Source organism: Boeremia exigua (genome assembly GCF_020726555.1).
Source record: "Boeremia exigua strain MPI-SDFR-AT-0100 chromosome Unknown C7974scaffold_9, whole genome shotgun sequence".
Lineage (NCBI taxonomy): Eukaryota > Fungi > Ascomycota > Dothideomycetes > Pleosporales > Didymellaceae > Boeremia > Boeremia exigua.
In genome coordinates, this window is record NW_025763526.1 from 811,521 (window position 1) to 824,682 (window position 13,162).

The following is a 13,162-nucleotide window of genomic DNA, read 5'->3' on the forward strand; positions in this document are numbered from 1 at the left end:
CGATGACGCGGTGGGCCCGTCCTCATTCTACGAGCAGCACCCCGGCTACACTAACCACGTATCTGTGCTGCCGCTGCCCGAACGCCGTATCCCTTTGCCCATTGATAGACGCGCCCCCCGTATTCTTTCTGAACCGCAGCGCCGGCATGTTGCGATAGACACAGCGGAGTCAGCGCCGCAACCCCCTCGACCGCCTGCGACCCGCGACCCAGCACACATCGACGTCTGCTGCGGCCCCCGGTAGCCCCCGGCTCGAGCCTCCGCCGGGCCTCATGGCCAGCTCCTTCGAGAAGAGCGTGAAGGGCGGGACCAAGATCAAGGTACGCCCGCGCCCGCTGAGCGCAGCGACTGCTCGCCGCCCTCGTCTGCCCGTTGCGACACGCTAACACGGCCACCAGCTTGCGGCCCCGAAGTCCAAGTATGTCGAGCACATCCTCGTCGCGACCCATGCAGGCGAGGCAGGCGTCGCCGAGATCTTTCGCGCCCTCCAGAACCGCCTGCGCGACTCGACATGGACCATCGTCTTCAAGGGCCTGATCATCGTGCATCTTATGATACGCGAGGGCGAGCCCGAAGTCACCCTGAAGTACCTGGCGCAGAACCCGCACCGCAAGCTCGCGATCAATTCGTTTACAGAGGGTACGTGCCCGAGCCTGAGAGGACGTCGCAATGGCAGCGTGCCGCGACTTCACGGCCAACACCCCTCTCGGCGCCAATGCTGACGCGTGTGTAACAGTGCAGACCCAAGGCCACAACATCAGAACATACACCGAGTACCTCCTCCGACGTGCCATTGAGTATGGCACCACCAAGGTCGACTACGTGCGCGGCGGCGAAGGCCGTCTCAAGCGATTGACCGTCGACAAAGGCCTGCTGCGGGAGTGCGAGAGCGTTCAGGAGCAAATTAGATATCTGCTGAAATGCCAGGTAAGAACGACGGTCTTGTGTAGATACGCGGTACTGACGACCTCACAGCCATTCGACGATGAGCCGGAAAATGAGATCACACTGACTGCATTCCGACTGCTCACTATGGATCTGTTGGTCTTGTTCCACGTTATGAACGAGGGTGTGATCAACGTCCTAGGTAAGACTACCGGTTGAGCTGCCTTGCGACTATGCTAACTAGGCAGAACACTACTTCGAGATGTCGAAACCTGACGCGACCCGCGCCCTGGCTATCTATCGAACGTTTGCAAGGCAGACTGAATCGGTCGTCCAGTACCTTAGCTTGGCTCGCGCACACGAGCATTCGACGAGATTAGAGATCCCCAAGATCAAGCATGCTCCGACAAGTTTAGCAGCATCACTGGAGGAGTACTTGAACGACAAAGACTTCGAAATCAACCGCCGCCAGTACATCGCAGAAAAGGACGCCAAGAAGAGTGGAGGAAAGGCCACGAACGGGGCCAGCAAGGCGGCAGAGCCACGACCAACGACAGCCAGCCAGCCGGTGAGCCAGCCCGCTGTCCAGTCACAGGCAGCACCAAATGTCAACGCCAACGCCCCTCTCATTGATCTGTTCGCTTCCCTGGAAGACAATCAGCAGACCATGGCTACACAAGCTCCGATGCAGCAGCAGTACCCACAACAGACAGGTTTCGACCCAAGCTTTCAGCAGCAGGGTTTCCAACAACCGCCCTTCCAGATGCCTCAGCAGACGGCCAATGACATGGCTTTCGCTCCACAGCAGCAGCAGCAGCAGCAGCCTTTCATGCCACAAAACACACAAGGCACCAATCCCTTTGGGATGCAACAGCAACAGCCGCAGCAGCAGCATCAATTACAGCCGCAATTCACTGGCGCAGGATTTGGTGGCTACACGCCTCAGCCTTTCAATCCGCAAAACAGTCTTGCGCCAATACCCCAGAACGGCATGCCAGACTTTTCGCAGCAACAGCAAATGCAGATTCCCACCATTGCTGAGCCACTGCAACAACAGCCAACGTCGACCAATCCCTTCCGTCAGTCTATGTTACCAAGCATGACGGGCGCGGCCGAGCCGAAGTTGTTGAGCAACCCCACCGGTGCAAGTTCACTTGGTCGCTCTGCGACCAACCCATTCGCAAAGCAATCGCCAGGCTTTCAACAGCAATCGCCCCCACCGATGGGTTCATCTCCGTTCGGTGCCCCGTCTTTCCAGGCATCGCCTTTCGCGCCGCCACAGCAAGCACAACCGTTGCAGCCAACGCCGACAGGCACAAACCCGTTTGCGAGGAACCCTTCTCCACAGAATGCCACGAGTCCACCAGGAGGTCTCACAGTGAACGCAACCGGGAGTACAAATCCTTTCAGGCAGAGCGCATTTGTCAATCAACAAACAGGACAAGGCTGGCAGAACACCGGCGGCGGCACAATAGGAGGGATGAGTATGGATCAAGTGCCTACACAAAGCGTGTTTCCGCGACCCGGGCAACAGCAACAACAGAATTTCCTTGGTTAGTCACCGCGTCGCGCGTGGTGCGATGGCGGCAGTGTGATCGTTCTGCGTAGGGAGAGTAATGCGGTCATGTGATGGAGATCACTCCTGCTATGGTATGCCATGCTACGGCAGGTATGGCGTTGGATTTGAACTCGTTTCGTAATTACCTGATATTGTTCCTGAAGATACACCTGCATCGAGCTGCAACAGCGTGCGGCAACCGGACAAGAGACGGACCAGAGCGCTCGTGGATGGACGAGCCGACCTTAGGGAACTGGGAGGGCTCCTTTGTAAGTTAGTTGATTACGCACCAGTCGAGCGGCACCAGACCTGACTCGATGAATATAATATTGATACTGCAGCGCACCTTCCATTGCTGTCTTCCAAATGAAGAGCCACTGACTAACATGCGGCTCTGCGCGGCTGCTTGATCAGCAGGAGCGAGATTACCATCACGACGACCAGGCAAACTACACACGTGGATCTGGGCCAGACGGCCTCCCAGACGCCCCAGACTCATACCTGGCGCCCTCAAACTCATTCGGCCCCCACCCCTCCCAGACTCACTGCCACCCGTGGCAACTCGGGCACCCGCACGCTGTCCTCACCGCACCGACACCATCGCAGCCCACGCGTCATCGTGACCGACATCAAGGCAAGAGGACTTGGTCAGGCACCCAGCGTGTTCGCGCGTGCGGCCAGGGTGTTCATGTGCACCCGACCGACCGCGCCAGACTGGCCAATCACAGCCCGCGCGCAGAGCCCCAGCCACGCGGCGCAGTCCTGCGGCGGTGCAGGTGCGGCGGCCGGCGTGCGTGAACGCACGGCTAGGCAGGTGAGACAGTGGAGGCATACGGGTCGGTGAGGATAGAAAGTCGTGTTTGCTGGCTGCTTTAGCGTAAAGTATAAACACCACCCTCCCTCTCCCATTCTCTCTCTCTCCACTATATAAGTCACCATCGAGCAACCCTACTAGCATACACAAAGCACACAACCAACCACAATGGACGCCTTCACATACCATCACACCCACACCCGGACCCGCTCCCGCTCACGCGGCCGCGACCGCATCCGCATCCGCACACCTTCTCCACCCCCGCCCCCGCGCCGCCCATCCTTCAAACGCCCGCGCCTAATCCTCTCGCGCTCCTCATCCTCCTCCTCCTCAGACGACGACTACCCCTACCCGCACCCCCACCGCCGCACCAACACCCACACGCCCGCCCCGCGCCCCACCCCCTCCCGCCTCGAGCGCTGGGGCATCTGGTCGCCGGTGCACACCCGCGACACCCGCATCGACTCGTGCGCCGAGGACACGGACCGGTCGCGCGAGCGCGAGCGACAGGTGCAGCGGCGGCGGCGCGTGAGCTTCGCCGACGAGCGAGCAGACGAGGACGCAGACGAGGAGCGCGAGTTCCGGGGCCGGGTTGCGGCGCTGGGGGCGGCGCGGCGCGTGGTGCGGCGCGCGTCTCCTTCTCCGCCGACGACGACGGTGCGGCGCCGGATCCGTGCGGGGTCTGCGGATGAGCTGGGCGTGCGGGTTGTATGGCGCGGGGCGCGGTGTGTGAGCGAGGATGTTGGCGTGGATGTCCACTTTGATTCGGATTTCGGGGCTGGATTTGATTTTGAGGCGGAGGTTGAGGCGAGAGAGCGCAGACGGCGGGAGAGGGAGAGGGCTTTGGATTGGGATTTTGGTGAGGAGGAGATTGAGAGCGGAGGCGAGAGGGTGGCGTGGTGGAGGGTGAGGCGGACGAGGGATGAGGGGAGGCCTTTGGGTGGGTGGCGTAGGCCGTGAGGGGCTGCTTGTTCGTTTGGGGTAATCTCTTTGGAGTAAGGTCTTGCGTGCTCGCTAGTGGAGAAGGCGATTTCTGAATGGATAGCTCTGGCTGCGTGGAATTGTCGTTGTCGTTCTCGGAAGTTCTGGCGTCTGAAGTTTTGGCGTTTGGAGAAATTGATACCCTGGGTGTAGGAAACAGGTAATACAGGAGCAATACAGTAATTAGAGGTGGAGAACTCGAGACAAATTGCGCGTGAGATTGTTGACCGTCCTGTAACATGTTAATCTTGCGGAGTGGTATGACACAGACCGCGATACACGTCGAGTTGATGACGCATCACCTCAACTCCCATGTGTATACCGGTTCTGTAATGTATATGGATATCAGCAAGGATGTAAAGGTAGAATAGTGGCAGTATCGGCTTCTTCAGAATGCGCTTCTTTGGGGTATCGAGTGTCTCCAACTCAGCTCAAGCCAGCTGAAACGGTCTCTGTCGCCGTAGACCAAACTATCCAACCAGTTGGTAGTGTAGCACGACCGCTCATGAAGCAGGCTCCTTCGCAGATCCCCATCTTGTCTTCTCGTCGCCGCCAGCCCACTCCTTCTCCGTATATCCCAGCCGCCGCTTCACGTCTTCAACTGTCGCTTTGTCGCCCGTGTTCTTACCGGCGTTGTCGCTGATCTTAACAGCGTAGCGCCCAGATGCAGACGCGATCTTGATGACGATGTTGAGCGGAACCGACTTGTTGCCTGTCGACTTTTCGACAAAGTCGTCTGTGCGGTGTTAGAGCATGCGCAGTGTAGTCGGTCGAGGGGGGGCTTACTGGTCAGGAACGTGCCCACGCCGAAGGTGGGCTGGAAGCCGGCAGCCTCGGCGGCGGCCTTGTATTTGAAGCATAAGTCAAGGTTTAGGGAGTCGGAGAACACAATGGTCTTCTTGTCCTTGATACCTTCCTGGTCGTAGAACTCGCGCATCATCTTGACGAACTCCAACGGGTCTCCAGAGTCCTGGCGCACACCAGAGAACACCTCCGCGTACGTTCTCCTCGGTCGATCTGCGCGCTCGAGACCCGCGTGGATCGGTGGCTCTGTCGTTGCGAGCGACTGTGTGCTGATGGCTGCTGCGGATGGTAGGGTATTGCTGCGACCTTCAATAGCAGTCGTCACACTGGGGATCTGCTTCTTGAAGGCCTTGAGGAAAGTAGGGGTGCCAAAGGTGTCGGTCAGCGCAACGCCCAAGACGCCCTCGCCGAAAGTCGCGGTCCAGTACTCCAACGCGATCTCGTTAGCGTTTTCGTAGTCGTTTGTGATGGCGGCGACACCCATGAACCACTCGTGCGCAACGGTACCGATGGGCACCAGCTCATGCTTGTGAGCGAAGTGCACGTTGCTCGTTCCTGAGAGTTTACCCTTCCAGCCCGCTGCCTTGGTCTCGTCTGCTGCTCTGCGTAGCCCTTGCAAAACCAGGTCTTGTGTGTGGTAGTCTCTCCGCCGCCTTGTGCCGAACTCGGAGAATATACAGCCATCTTTCAGCAGCGCAATACCCTTCTGGTATGCCTTATCGACCTGCCCTTCATGCGACCAGTCTCTCTCGACAAACTTGAAGTACGCTTCGCTAACGAGGGCGAGAAGCGGGATTTCGTATAATATTGTGTCCAGCCATAGCCCCTCTGTGTCGATGCGGAAATCGCCGAGGTCCTCGTCGGCGCCAGTGTCGTTGATTGGGGTGAAAGTGAGCTTGAGCTGTGTCGATGGCTTGAGGCTGAAATCAGAAAGAAAGATGAGGTATTGGCTCGTGAGATAAGGGCAGTTCTTCTTGAGGAAGTCGAGCTCTTCGGGCGTTACGCGAATATTATCGAGCTCTGCAAGACATCAGCGATATTGAGCCACATTATCAGGATATCCATACTTTGGACTTGCGCCTGCAGCCACTTGAACGCGGCGCGGCTGAGCTTCTTCTCCGGCGTCCGGTTGGTGAAGCTGTATGTGACTTGTACATCTGGGAAGAACTTGAGGATGCAGCATTGCATAGTCAGCTTGTATAGATCTGTGTCCAGCAAGGACATGACGCCTTCGGGCAGGCTCGAGGCTGGTGTGGCCATGATGCTGAATTATTGTATGCGTCAGGCTGGGTTGGTCACTGATATGGACTGCGAATGCGGACGGAGGGGTGGTGGGGCTACGGTCGAGACGACCGGTGGAGCTAGTATCAAATGCGTAACAGCGGCTGGATGATGAAGGGTTCCAGTGAAATCCTGGTGACCCTTAGGTACTAAGACAAAGAAGGTCTTCTTAAAACAAACATATCAACAGCCTACCTACAGCAATAACTTCAACATGCACAGTGACGGCATTGACGGATGCTGCGAGTGAGATCATAGGGAGCTAGCGCGCTTCAGCCTTACCGGTATGCCATGCGGCAACAGGGGTCTCTCGGTCATTGGGGGCCATCTGCCGAGCTCGACTTTCTACTCAGGGTCCAACACCCCCCCGTTCGCCTCGCTCTGCACGCTCGAGAGATGCTCGTTGCGGTTACTGTCCTGGCCATATCGCTGTCCATACTGATATATCACCACCCACCGTCGACATGGCCTGCCTACTTCGCCCCCGCGCCGGCCTCTGCGGCGCCCCCGAAACAGTCGCAGAGGGATGATGGAGATGGCCCCGCCACACAGCAACGAGCAGAGTCGCAAGGCGCGAGGGACATAGAACTCGAAGAAACTTCACCTGCAACTACACCGAAGGCTTCCGCCAGCACCGCAAATGCGCCCGCCATTCCCTCCTTCACGCTGGATGAGCACCACAGCTCCAGTGATAGCGAAGATGAAGACAATCTTCCGCCGCCCTCGTTTCCAGCACTGAATTCAGCACAGCGAGCTTCAAAGTCCGCGCCGCCCACCTTCTCCATGCAACCTCCTGCGTATCCCGCCGCGAACGGCAGGATGGCTCCACCCGCGAAACCCTCGTCGTCGCCTTCGTTCATGGCACCACCACCACGAGTCTCTGCGTCTAGCCTTCGCCCTTTGCCTACCGCACCTGCGCCTCCAGGTCTCGGCGCGCCCCGTGGACCTGCCGCACCGGGCCTCATACCACCACGCGGGCCCATCCCAAACCGCGGCCCTATCCCGAACAGAGGCCCGCCCACCTCAAACGGCTCCCTCGCCCTGCCGCCATCAGGCAACCCGAGCATAATTAAGACACCCAATGCGCGCAACAAAGTCCAGCTCACCCCTGGCCACTCGCCGCTCGACTGGGCCAATCTACAACGCAGTAGTAGCAACCTATCCGGGGTATCCTCGCTGGTACGCGTCACGCCATCCATGTTGAAGGCCATGAACGGCCGCAAAGACCGTGCGACGGGCACTGTTAAGGACGCCTGGTCCGCCTACCAAGGTAAAGTCTACAACATCAGCCCCTACCTACCATTCCACCCGGGTGGCGAGGGCGAGTTGCGCAGAGCCGCCGGCAAGGACGGCACGAAGCTCTTCATGGAGGTGCATCCATGGGTAAATTGGGAGAATATGCTGGGCGAGTGCATGGTTGGTGTTTTGGTTTCGGAGGAGCACGCGCCTGAGAAGAGTAGTTTGGAGGATATGGATTAGAGTGGCACCGGTGAGAAGGGGTGTGAGTAGAGAAGTGTATACCCTAGACTTGCATTGGGCGGCGTCAATACATGATTGCGGACTTGCATTTGACCCTGTCTGTTGATGTTGTGTCACATGCTTGTCGCGTGCTGGATAAGATGCAGACGGATGTGCTCGGTAGGCCCGCAGTGCGCAGCTCTGCATGTACGGTGCATTTCAGGCGGCAAGGCCGTTTAGATGCTCGCCACCAACTTGACCGTACACGTCTCGACACTCAAAGTGATATCGCTGGGCCCATCTCACATATCAGCGGACGCTCACGAGATCCGGTCAGAGAAGAGGCACCACGAACCTGTGAGCAGGATGCTGGCGGAAAGGCTGCATCCCTAGCTCCAGTATGGTTTGCTCATAAACATCTTGATCACATCAGCAGATAACCTCACTCTCTTCACGCCGCGTACGTCGACAAGCCTCGACCAAGAAAGAACCATCATCGACATACAGACAGGAGATCGCGTGGTCATCAGTCCTTGCTCGGTGAACCGGCAACCGATGCAGCACCACCGTCATCCTGCTGAGAGGCTGCCCCAACGGCCCCATATGACTGTCCGATGTAGCGGCGGGGCTCAGTGTGAGGCCACATCAACACTACTGTGCATGCATATGAGCCACCGACGAGCATCAACGCACCGGAGCAATACTGCAGCATCGTACCTCATCAGATTTTGAGCTTGGACAGTATTCATGTCCACACCAAAATGGCTATGTAGACCACGAACGAGTAGGTAGAGCGCGTGGCTCTTTAGACACGGGCACGAGAGCGAAAATGAAATACCTACGAATGCGGAACCTACGAGAGCAGCACCTAGTTGGCTCGCAACTCTGGCTCCAGGAGACAGGGGGCTTTTCTCTCTGGCGCTTATGCTAATTCGCATCTAATAGTGCTCGACACACCGCATCTGGATGCCGGCGTCTGCAATGTCCGGTTTGGTACAGTAACCGAATGATTGGAGGGTATCGAGACTGTGCTTAATCAATCTGGTCGTAGCCGGCGTTGTGCAAGGAATAGATCCGCCTGAGTCCGGCTTCTGACCTGCCACAAGACGCGCGGCCTGTTTTCCGATATGCATATGGGTATTCTTTGTGTGTTCTGACAATCTGTCTGTGGCTTGGTCAGCGGATGCCGTACCGTACTCCGTAACCAGGGTCGATATTGTGGGATTTAGGTTTGCCGTACGTATGATGCCTAAGTTGAATGCCTAGGATGACATGGTAATCATAGTTTTGGTGGAGTGTCATAATTGGTTCGCCGTTCTGACCTGAAGAGTGACAGGGAATATCGCTCAGCGATACGTCGTACATTCACAGGCTCAGCTCAAGGTTCTGTCATGCATGCTGAAAGAGGTGGAGCATGAACAAAGGTGCTGTGTAGACGAATATCGACTGTCCGATTCAGCACCTCTTGCATGACGTTCGAGCAGGGGTCAGTTCCTGCTGTCAGCGCTTGGGTGCACAACGCAAACGACTTCTCGCATGCTCGCCAAGACCCATCAGTGCATGCGTTGGCGCGTAAAGCCAGAGTCGATCGCGGTGGCGTCCGCTTCTGCGGAAGCTGGGAGCGAATATGATGCATACTAAAGCATCGGCCGAGGGGTGTACCGTTCATCTCGCTGTGTAGCATCGTCGTGAAGTACAAGGGTAGGGCGAAGTCTGATTGACTCAGTCATAGAAAATAATGCGCGGCGTATCCATAGAGCGACTGGAAGTGAGTTGACATGTCTCGAAGTCTTGCGAGGGGGAAGCCCAGTCTCTCGAGGGACACGCAGGGAAAGATCTGCCCTGGACAAGGCTGCGATTGTGAGTGCGGACATGGTGTTGAGCCACCCCACATGCTTGATGTATAGGAAAGCTTGTCTTGCTGAAAAGGCTTGTCATATGCATCCCGCGAGTGAGAGGCCCCGGAGATGCACAGGTAACACGAAGAGCCACTTGCTGCTCTATGCAGGACCATGACAACAACATGGAGATCGCACGCCAAAGACCGAATGGCGGACAAAGTTTAATGGATTGAGACAGGCTTGTGACGTCGGCTCTCCTCGTCTGAAGTTCTTGGAAGCAGTGGGAGATTCAGGCTGGAAGTGCGAGGCACCGCCTGGATTGGAAGCAACGATCTGTTTCAAGGCTACACCCCAACGGTGCAAGCGCAGTTTTAAACGACGCTCATTGGCTGTGAGGCAGTACAGAATTAGAACGGTTTCGACTTCCCATAGGACTACCTCACCATCAGTATCGATTCCACGTTTCGAAAGCTGAAAACATCCACTATAGCCCGAGGAACACTGAGTACAGACCTTGGAGATTATCGATGTGCAGGCGATTCGCCACCCAATGCTCCTATCGCGGAGCTGTGCGCACTGAAGCGAAGCTGTTACGATCGGATGCACTGGTGGAACCAACGGTGAGAATGCAGTCTCTGCGCGTTAATCATTCGACGATGGTTCTCTTCTAGTATGTTACGCTGCAGCGCCGCGGGCGTGAGTGGGAATAAGCTGCACTGTTTCGTAAGCTGCAAAGCGTGGGCACCATGACCATGCTCTGAACAACAAGGCAATATATCCTCAGCTTCTTGGCTACCGGCTTTTGTGGTGTTTCCGGTATTCACCCAAGCCATGACCAGAACTCGAGCCGGAAGCCAAGGGCTTGTGTCCAACTGAACTGAAGTCCTCAAGACCAGTGAACTGCACGATGACCAGCTATAGACTGGCGGATTTGCGACAAGCGAAGTGCTCTATTAAGATGCGACGCTATGTGCTGTCAGAATATGGTCCACTTGGTGGGCACTGACACGCCAGATCTGCACCGTGCGCGGATATCGATACTCGAAACCACTTGCTGCTATACTGGGGCAGCTGGCACGGCCTACCACGCAAGAGCCGACCCACTCTGACACTCGCAGATCTATATGTAGTACGCGTCGCTCCAGAAGCTACCAGCAAAGCTTTTGGAGATCTTTTGTGCTTCTGCCCCAAGTTCTGGGAACTGTTACATCTGAGGTTGAATCACACATCCCGTCAATATGGCACTCCTCACATTGATCCTGGTAGCCACTACCCTGGGAGCATATGCACTGTACAGGTACCTGGAATCATGTCGCCTTCACAGGGTTCCCACAGGACTGAAGCCCCTTCCTGGTCCGAAAGGTATGCACCCATCTACTTCTCCAGCGAGAGCACCCACCCTTTATCAGTAAGCAATATGTACTTACTGACAACAATCAGGTTATCCCATCCTAGGTTCCGTCCCTGATGTACCTGAAAAGAATGCGTTCATCAAATTCTCAGACTGGGGCAAGGAGTACGGTCCCATCTACCAGGTCAACTTGGCTGGCTCCAACCATGTCTGGATTTCTAGCGAGAGGATTGCACACGACCTTCTGTCGAAGAAGGCTGCCATCTACTCTGATCGCCCACACATTCCTGCACTGCTCGACGACAACCGTACTAGTGCCCAGTACCTACCTCTGCTGAGCAGAAATGGTATGCAACAGCGTGCGCACATACCGATACATTGCTGACCTCAAATAGAGGGCCACACCCGCCAGAGGAAGTTCGCTAATGTCATCATGCGCGAGTCGGAGAAGGTAGCCTTCCATCGGTATCCAGAGCTGGAAGCAAAGCGCATGCTCGTTGAGTTGCTCGAGGAACCGGGGTCGTACAATCACGCTCTCGAGTCCTTTATTGCTCGCGTCACTTCCCGCCTGGCGTGGGGCCACGCTGAAGCCAGCGACGAGCTCAAACAACGTGCACGCGAGCTTCTAATAGGTGTATCGCCGACTGGAGCACTAGGTAACAAGCTGCCCTTCCTGATGGCGCTGCCCGATTGGATGTCGCCAGCTAAGGCATGGGAGAGGCGACGGGCCAAAACCGAGCGCACTTTCTTTCAGACCATGCAGGCCCAAGTCGAGCGCGACATGCAAGAGAAAGCCGCACCGGCGTCATGGATGAAGACGTTCCTTTCTCAGGGGGCCGCGAAGTTCGGCTTCAAGTCTGATCTTGAGGGAGCTTATGCGGTCGGCATGCATGGCATCGCTGGGGCTCTGACGATTGCGGCACCGATGCAGTCTTTCTGCTTGGCTATGTCGTATTACCCTCAATACCTACCGATGCTTCAAGAGGAGATTGATCGTGTCTGCGGTGACAGGTTACCTGTCGCAGAAGACCGTCCGAACATGCCTATGCTTCGCGCTATCATCCGCGAGTTGATTCGCTGGCGACCACCAGTGCCAACAGGTATCCCGCATTACCTAATCCAAGACGACGAATTTGAAGGCTTCCACATTCCCAAGGGGAGCACAATACATCCTCTGGAGTGGTAAGTTAGGATTCGCATTACCTGTCGATTGAGTTTACTGACATGTGCAGGGCAATATCGCGCGACCCTGAAATCTATCCCGACCCAGAGACATTTAACCCTCTGCGGTGGCTGAAGCCTGAGTACCCAACCTACAAAGAGCCTCTCACCCAATTCCCTACCATCATCAACTCATCCCAATTCGGCTACGGACGTCGACTGTGTCAAGGACAGACAGTCGCCGACGAAGACCTCTTCATTGGCATTGGGTCCATTGCATGGCTCTTCAATATTTCCAAGCGCTCCCAAGACAAACCCCCCGTTCCCAAGAAGCCCGAGCACCTCACCGGCATGAACAAGAAACGCACAATATCCACCGAAGAACTCAACACGGGGCTGACAAACACCGACTTGCCGTCAGAAAAAGCCAGCTTAGAGCTCGCGCGCCCAGCGCGGCCCTTCCCTCCAGGCTACAGACCAATCGAATGGGGGCAGCTTTCGCAGAAAACCGAAGACCCCACGCTCGACTACTCCATCCTGCTGATCGCCAAGCCAATACCCTTCTCCTTCGACCTCAAGCCGCGCAATGCTGCGCGCGCCCAGCACGCCAGACAGCTGTTCGCCGATGGCTGGGAGAAGGGGCACTACACCAAGGCGCGCGAGTACTGGGGCGCGGACCAGGGGCGCAGCGAGTCGCTGGGCTGGAGCAAGGTATGAAACGGGCGGTGGCTCCGGGTCCCTGCGGCGGGCGCGGGAGGCGTGGTGCAGAGCGCTGTGGCGGCCGGCGGGGAGCCGGCGTTTGGGATGTGGGTGCGGGTGGCAAAGCGGGAATGACGCGCGAGCAGGGCTGGCTGCTGACTGAACCGCAGCCTATCACGACGATATGTAATCTCAGTTTCTTTATACACGTGCTTTTCAGTCGTTGGAGCGCATTGCGAGGGCGTTTTGGGATGTGATGCCTTGAGGGCGAAGATGCCTTTTAGTCTGGACTGCAGGCCCCTTCCTCTGTACGATATCTCTTTAGCTAG

The 13,162-nt window shown here is 56.8% G+C and overlaps 6 protein-coding genes across 6 annotated transcripts; 3 read left to right on the plus strand and 3 right to left on the minus strand.

The window, feature by feature from the left end:
- C7974DRAFT_228258 (ANTH domain-containing protein) lies at nt 1–2,767 on the plus strand. Its single transcript, XM_046137325.1, has 5 exons — nt 1–320; nt 399–639; nt 737–927; nt 976–1,087; nt 1,134–2,767. Exons 1-5 carry the CDS (start codon nt 273–275, stop codon nt 2,441–2,443), a joined length of 1,902 nt encoding a protein of 633 aa, XP_045994690.1. The 5' UTR covers nt 1–272; the 3' UTR covers nt 2,444–2,767.
- A 17-nt stretch (nt 2,768–2,784) lies between these two features.
- On the minus strand, nt 2,785–3,662 carry C7974DRAFT_399137 (uncharacterized protein). The gene has a single exon (XM_046142393.1). It carries the CDS (start codon nt 3,444–3,446, stop codon nt 3,027–3,029), a length of 420 nt encoding a protein of 139 aa, XP_045994691.1. The 5' UTR covers nt 3,447–3,662; the 3' UTR covers nt 2,785–3,026.
- On the minus strand, nt 3,252–4,801 carry C7974DRAFT_228139 (uncharacterized protein). Its single transcript, XM_046137318.1, has one exon. It carries the CDS (start codon nt 4,477–4,479, stop codon nt 3,541–3,543), a length of 939 nt encoding a protein of 312 aa, XP_045994692.1. The 5' UTR covers nt 4,480–4,801; the 3' UTR covers nt 3,252–3,540.
- C7974DRAFT_228303 (Quinolinate phosphoribosyl transferase) lies at nt 4,611–6,458 on the minus strand. The gene is made up of 3 exons (XM_046137326.1): nt 6,110–6,458; nt 5,025–6,062; nt 4,611–4,974 (listed from the first exon to the last, which is right to left on the minus strand). Exons 1-3 carry the CDS (start codon nt 6,300–6,302, stop codon nt 4,742–4,744), a joined length of 1,464 nt encoding a protein of 487 aa, XP_045994693.1. The 5' UTR covers nt 6,303–6,458; the 3' UTR covers nt 4,611–4,741.
- On the plus strand, nt 6,459–8,106 carry C7974DRAFT_228163 (uncharacterized protein). Its single transcript, XM_046137322.1, has one exon. The coding sequence runs from the start codon at nt 6,615–6,617 to the stop codon at nt 7,800–7,802; it is 1,188 nt and encodes a 395-aa protein (XP_045994694.1). The 5' UTR covers nt 6,459–6,614; the 3' UTR covers nt 7,803–8,106.
- A 2,552-nt stretch (nt 8,107–10,658) lies between these two features.
- C7974DRAFT_228145 (cytochrome P450) lies at nt 10,659–12,979 on the plus strand. The gene is made up of 4 exons (XM_046137319.1): nt 10,659–10,984; nt 11,063–11,320; nt 11,369–12,155; nt 12,206–12,979. Exons 1-4 carry the CDS (start codon nt 10,861–10,863, stop codon nt 12,849–12,851), a joined length of 1,815 nt encoding a protein of 604 aa, XP_045994695.1. The 5' UTR covers nt 10,659–10,860; the 3' UTR covers nt 12,852–12,979.
- The last annotated feature ends 183 nt before the right edge of the window (nt 12,980–13,162 follow it).

What these genes read in the sequence shown, in the direction of transcription:
- C7974DRAFT_228139 (XM_046137318.1), bottom strand. Translation starts at nt 4,479, where the DNA reads ATGTTACAGGACGGTCAACAATCTCACGCGCAATTTGTCTCGAGTTCT.
- C7974DRAFT_228303 (XM_046137326.1), bottom strand. Translation starts at nt 6,302, where the DNA reads ATGGCCACACCAGCCTCGAGCCTGCCCGAAGGCGTCATGTCCTTGCTG. An exon ending in GCTGCAGGCGCAAGTCCAAA is followed by an intron (nt 6,063 to 6,109) that starts GTATGGATATCC and finishes GATGTCTTGCAG; the next exon opens with AGCTCGATAATATTCGCGTA. An exon ending in CGTGGGCACGTTCCTGACCA is followed by an intron (nt 4,975 to 5,024) that starts GTAAGCCCCCCC and finishes AACACCGCACAG; the next exon opens with ACGACTTTGTCGAAAAGTCG.
- C7974DRAFT_228163 (XM_046137322.1), top strand. Translation starts at nt 6,615, where the DNA reads ATGCGGCAACAGGGGTCTCTCGGTCATTGGGGGCCATCTGCCGAGCTC.
- C7974DRAFT_228258 (XM_046137325.1), top strand. Translation starts at nt 273, where the DNA reads ATGGCCAGCTCCTTCGAGAAGAGCGTGAAGGGCGGGACCAAGATCAAG. An exon ending in AGGGCGGGACCAAGATCAAG is followed by an intron (nt 321 to 398) that starts GTACGCCCGCGC and finishes CACGGCCACCAG; the next exon opens with CTTGCGGCCCCGAAGTCCAA. An exon ending in GATCAATTCGTTTACAGAGG is followed by an intron (nt 640 to 736) that starts GTACGTGCCCGA and finishes CGTGTGTAACAG; the next exon opens with TGCAGACCCAAGGCCACAAC.
- C7974DRAFT_399137 (XM_046142393.1), bottom strand. Translation starts at nt 3,446, where the DNA reads ATGGTATGTGAAGGCGTCCATTGTGGTTGGTTGTGTGCTTTGTGTATG.
- C7974DRAFT_228145 (XM_046137319.1), top strand. Translation starts at nt 10,861, where the DNA reads ATGGCACTCCTCACATTGATCCTGGTAGCCACTACCCTGGGAGCATAT. An exon ending in GCCCCTTCCTGGTCCGAAAG is followed by an intron (nt 10,985 to 11,062) that starts GTATGCACCCAT and finishes GACAACAATCAG; the next exon opens with GTTATCCCATCCTAGGTTCC. An exon ending in ACCTCTGCTGAGCAGAAATG is followed by an intron (nt 11,321 to 11,368) that starts GTATGCAACAGC and finishes GACCTCAAATAG; the next exon opens with AGGGCCACACCCGCCAGAGG.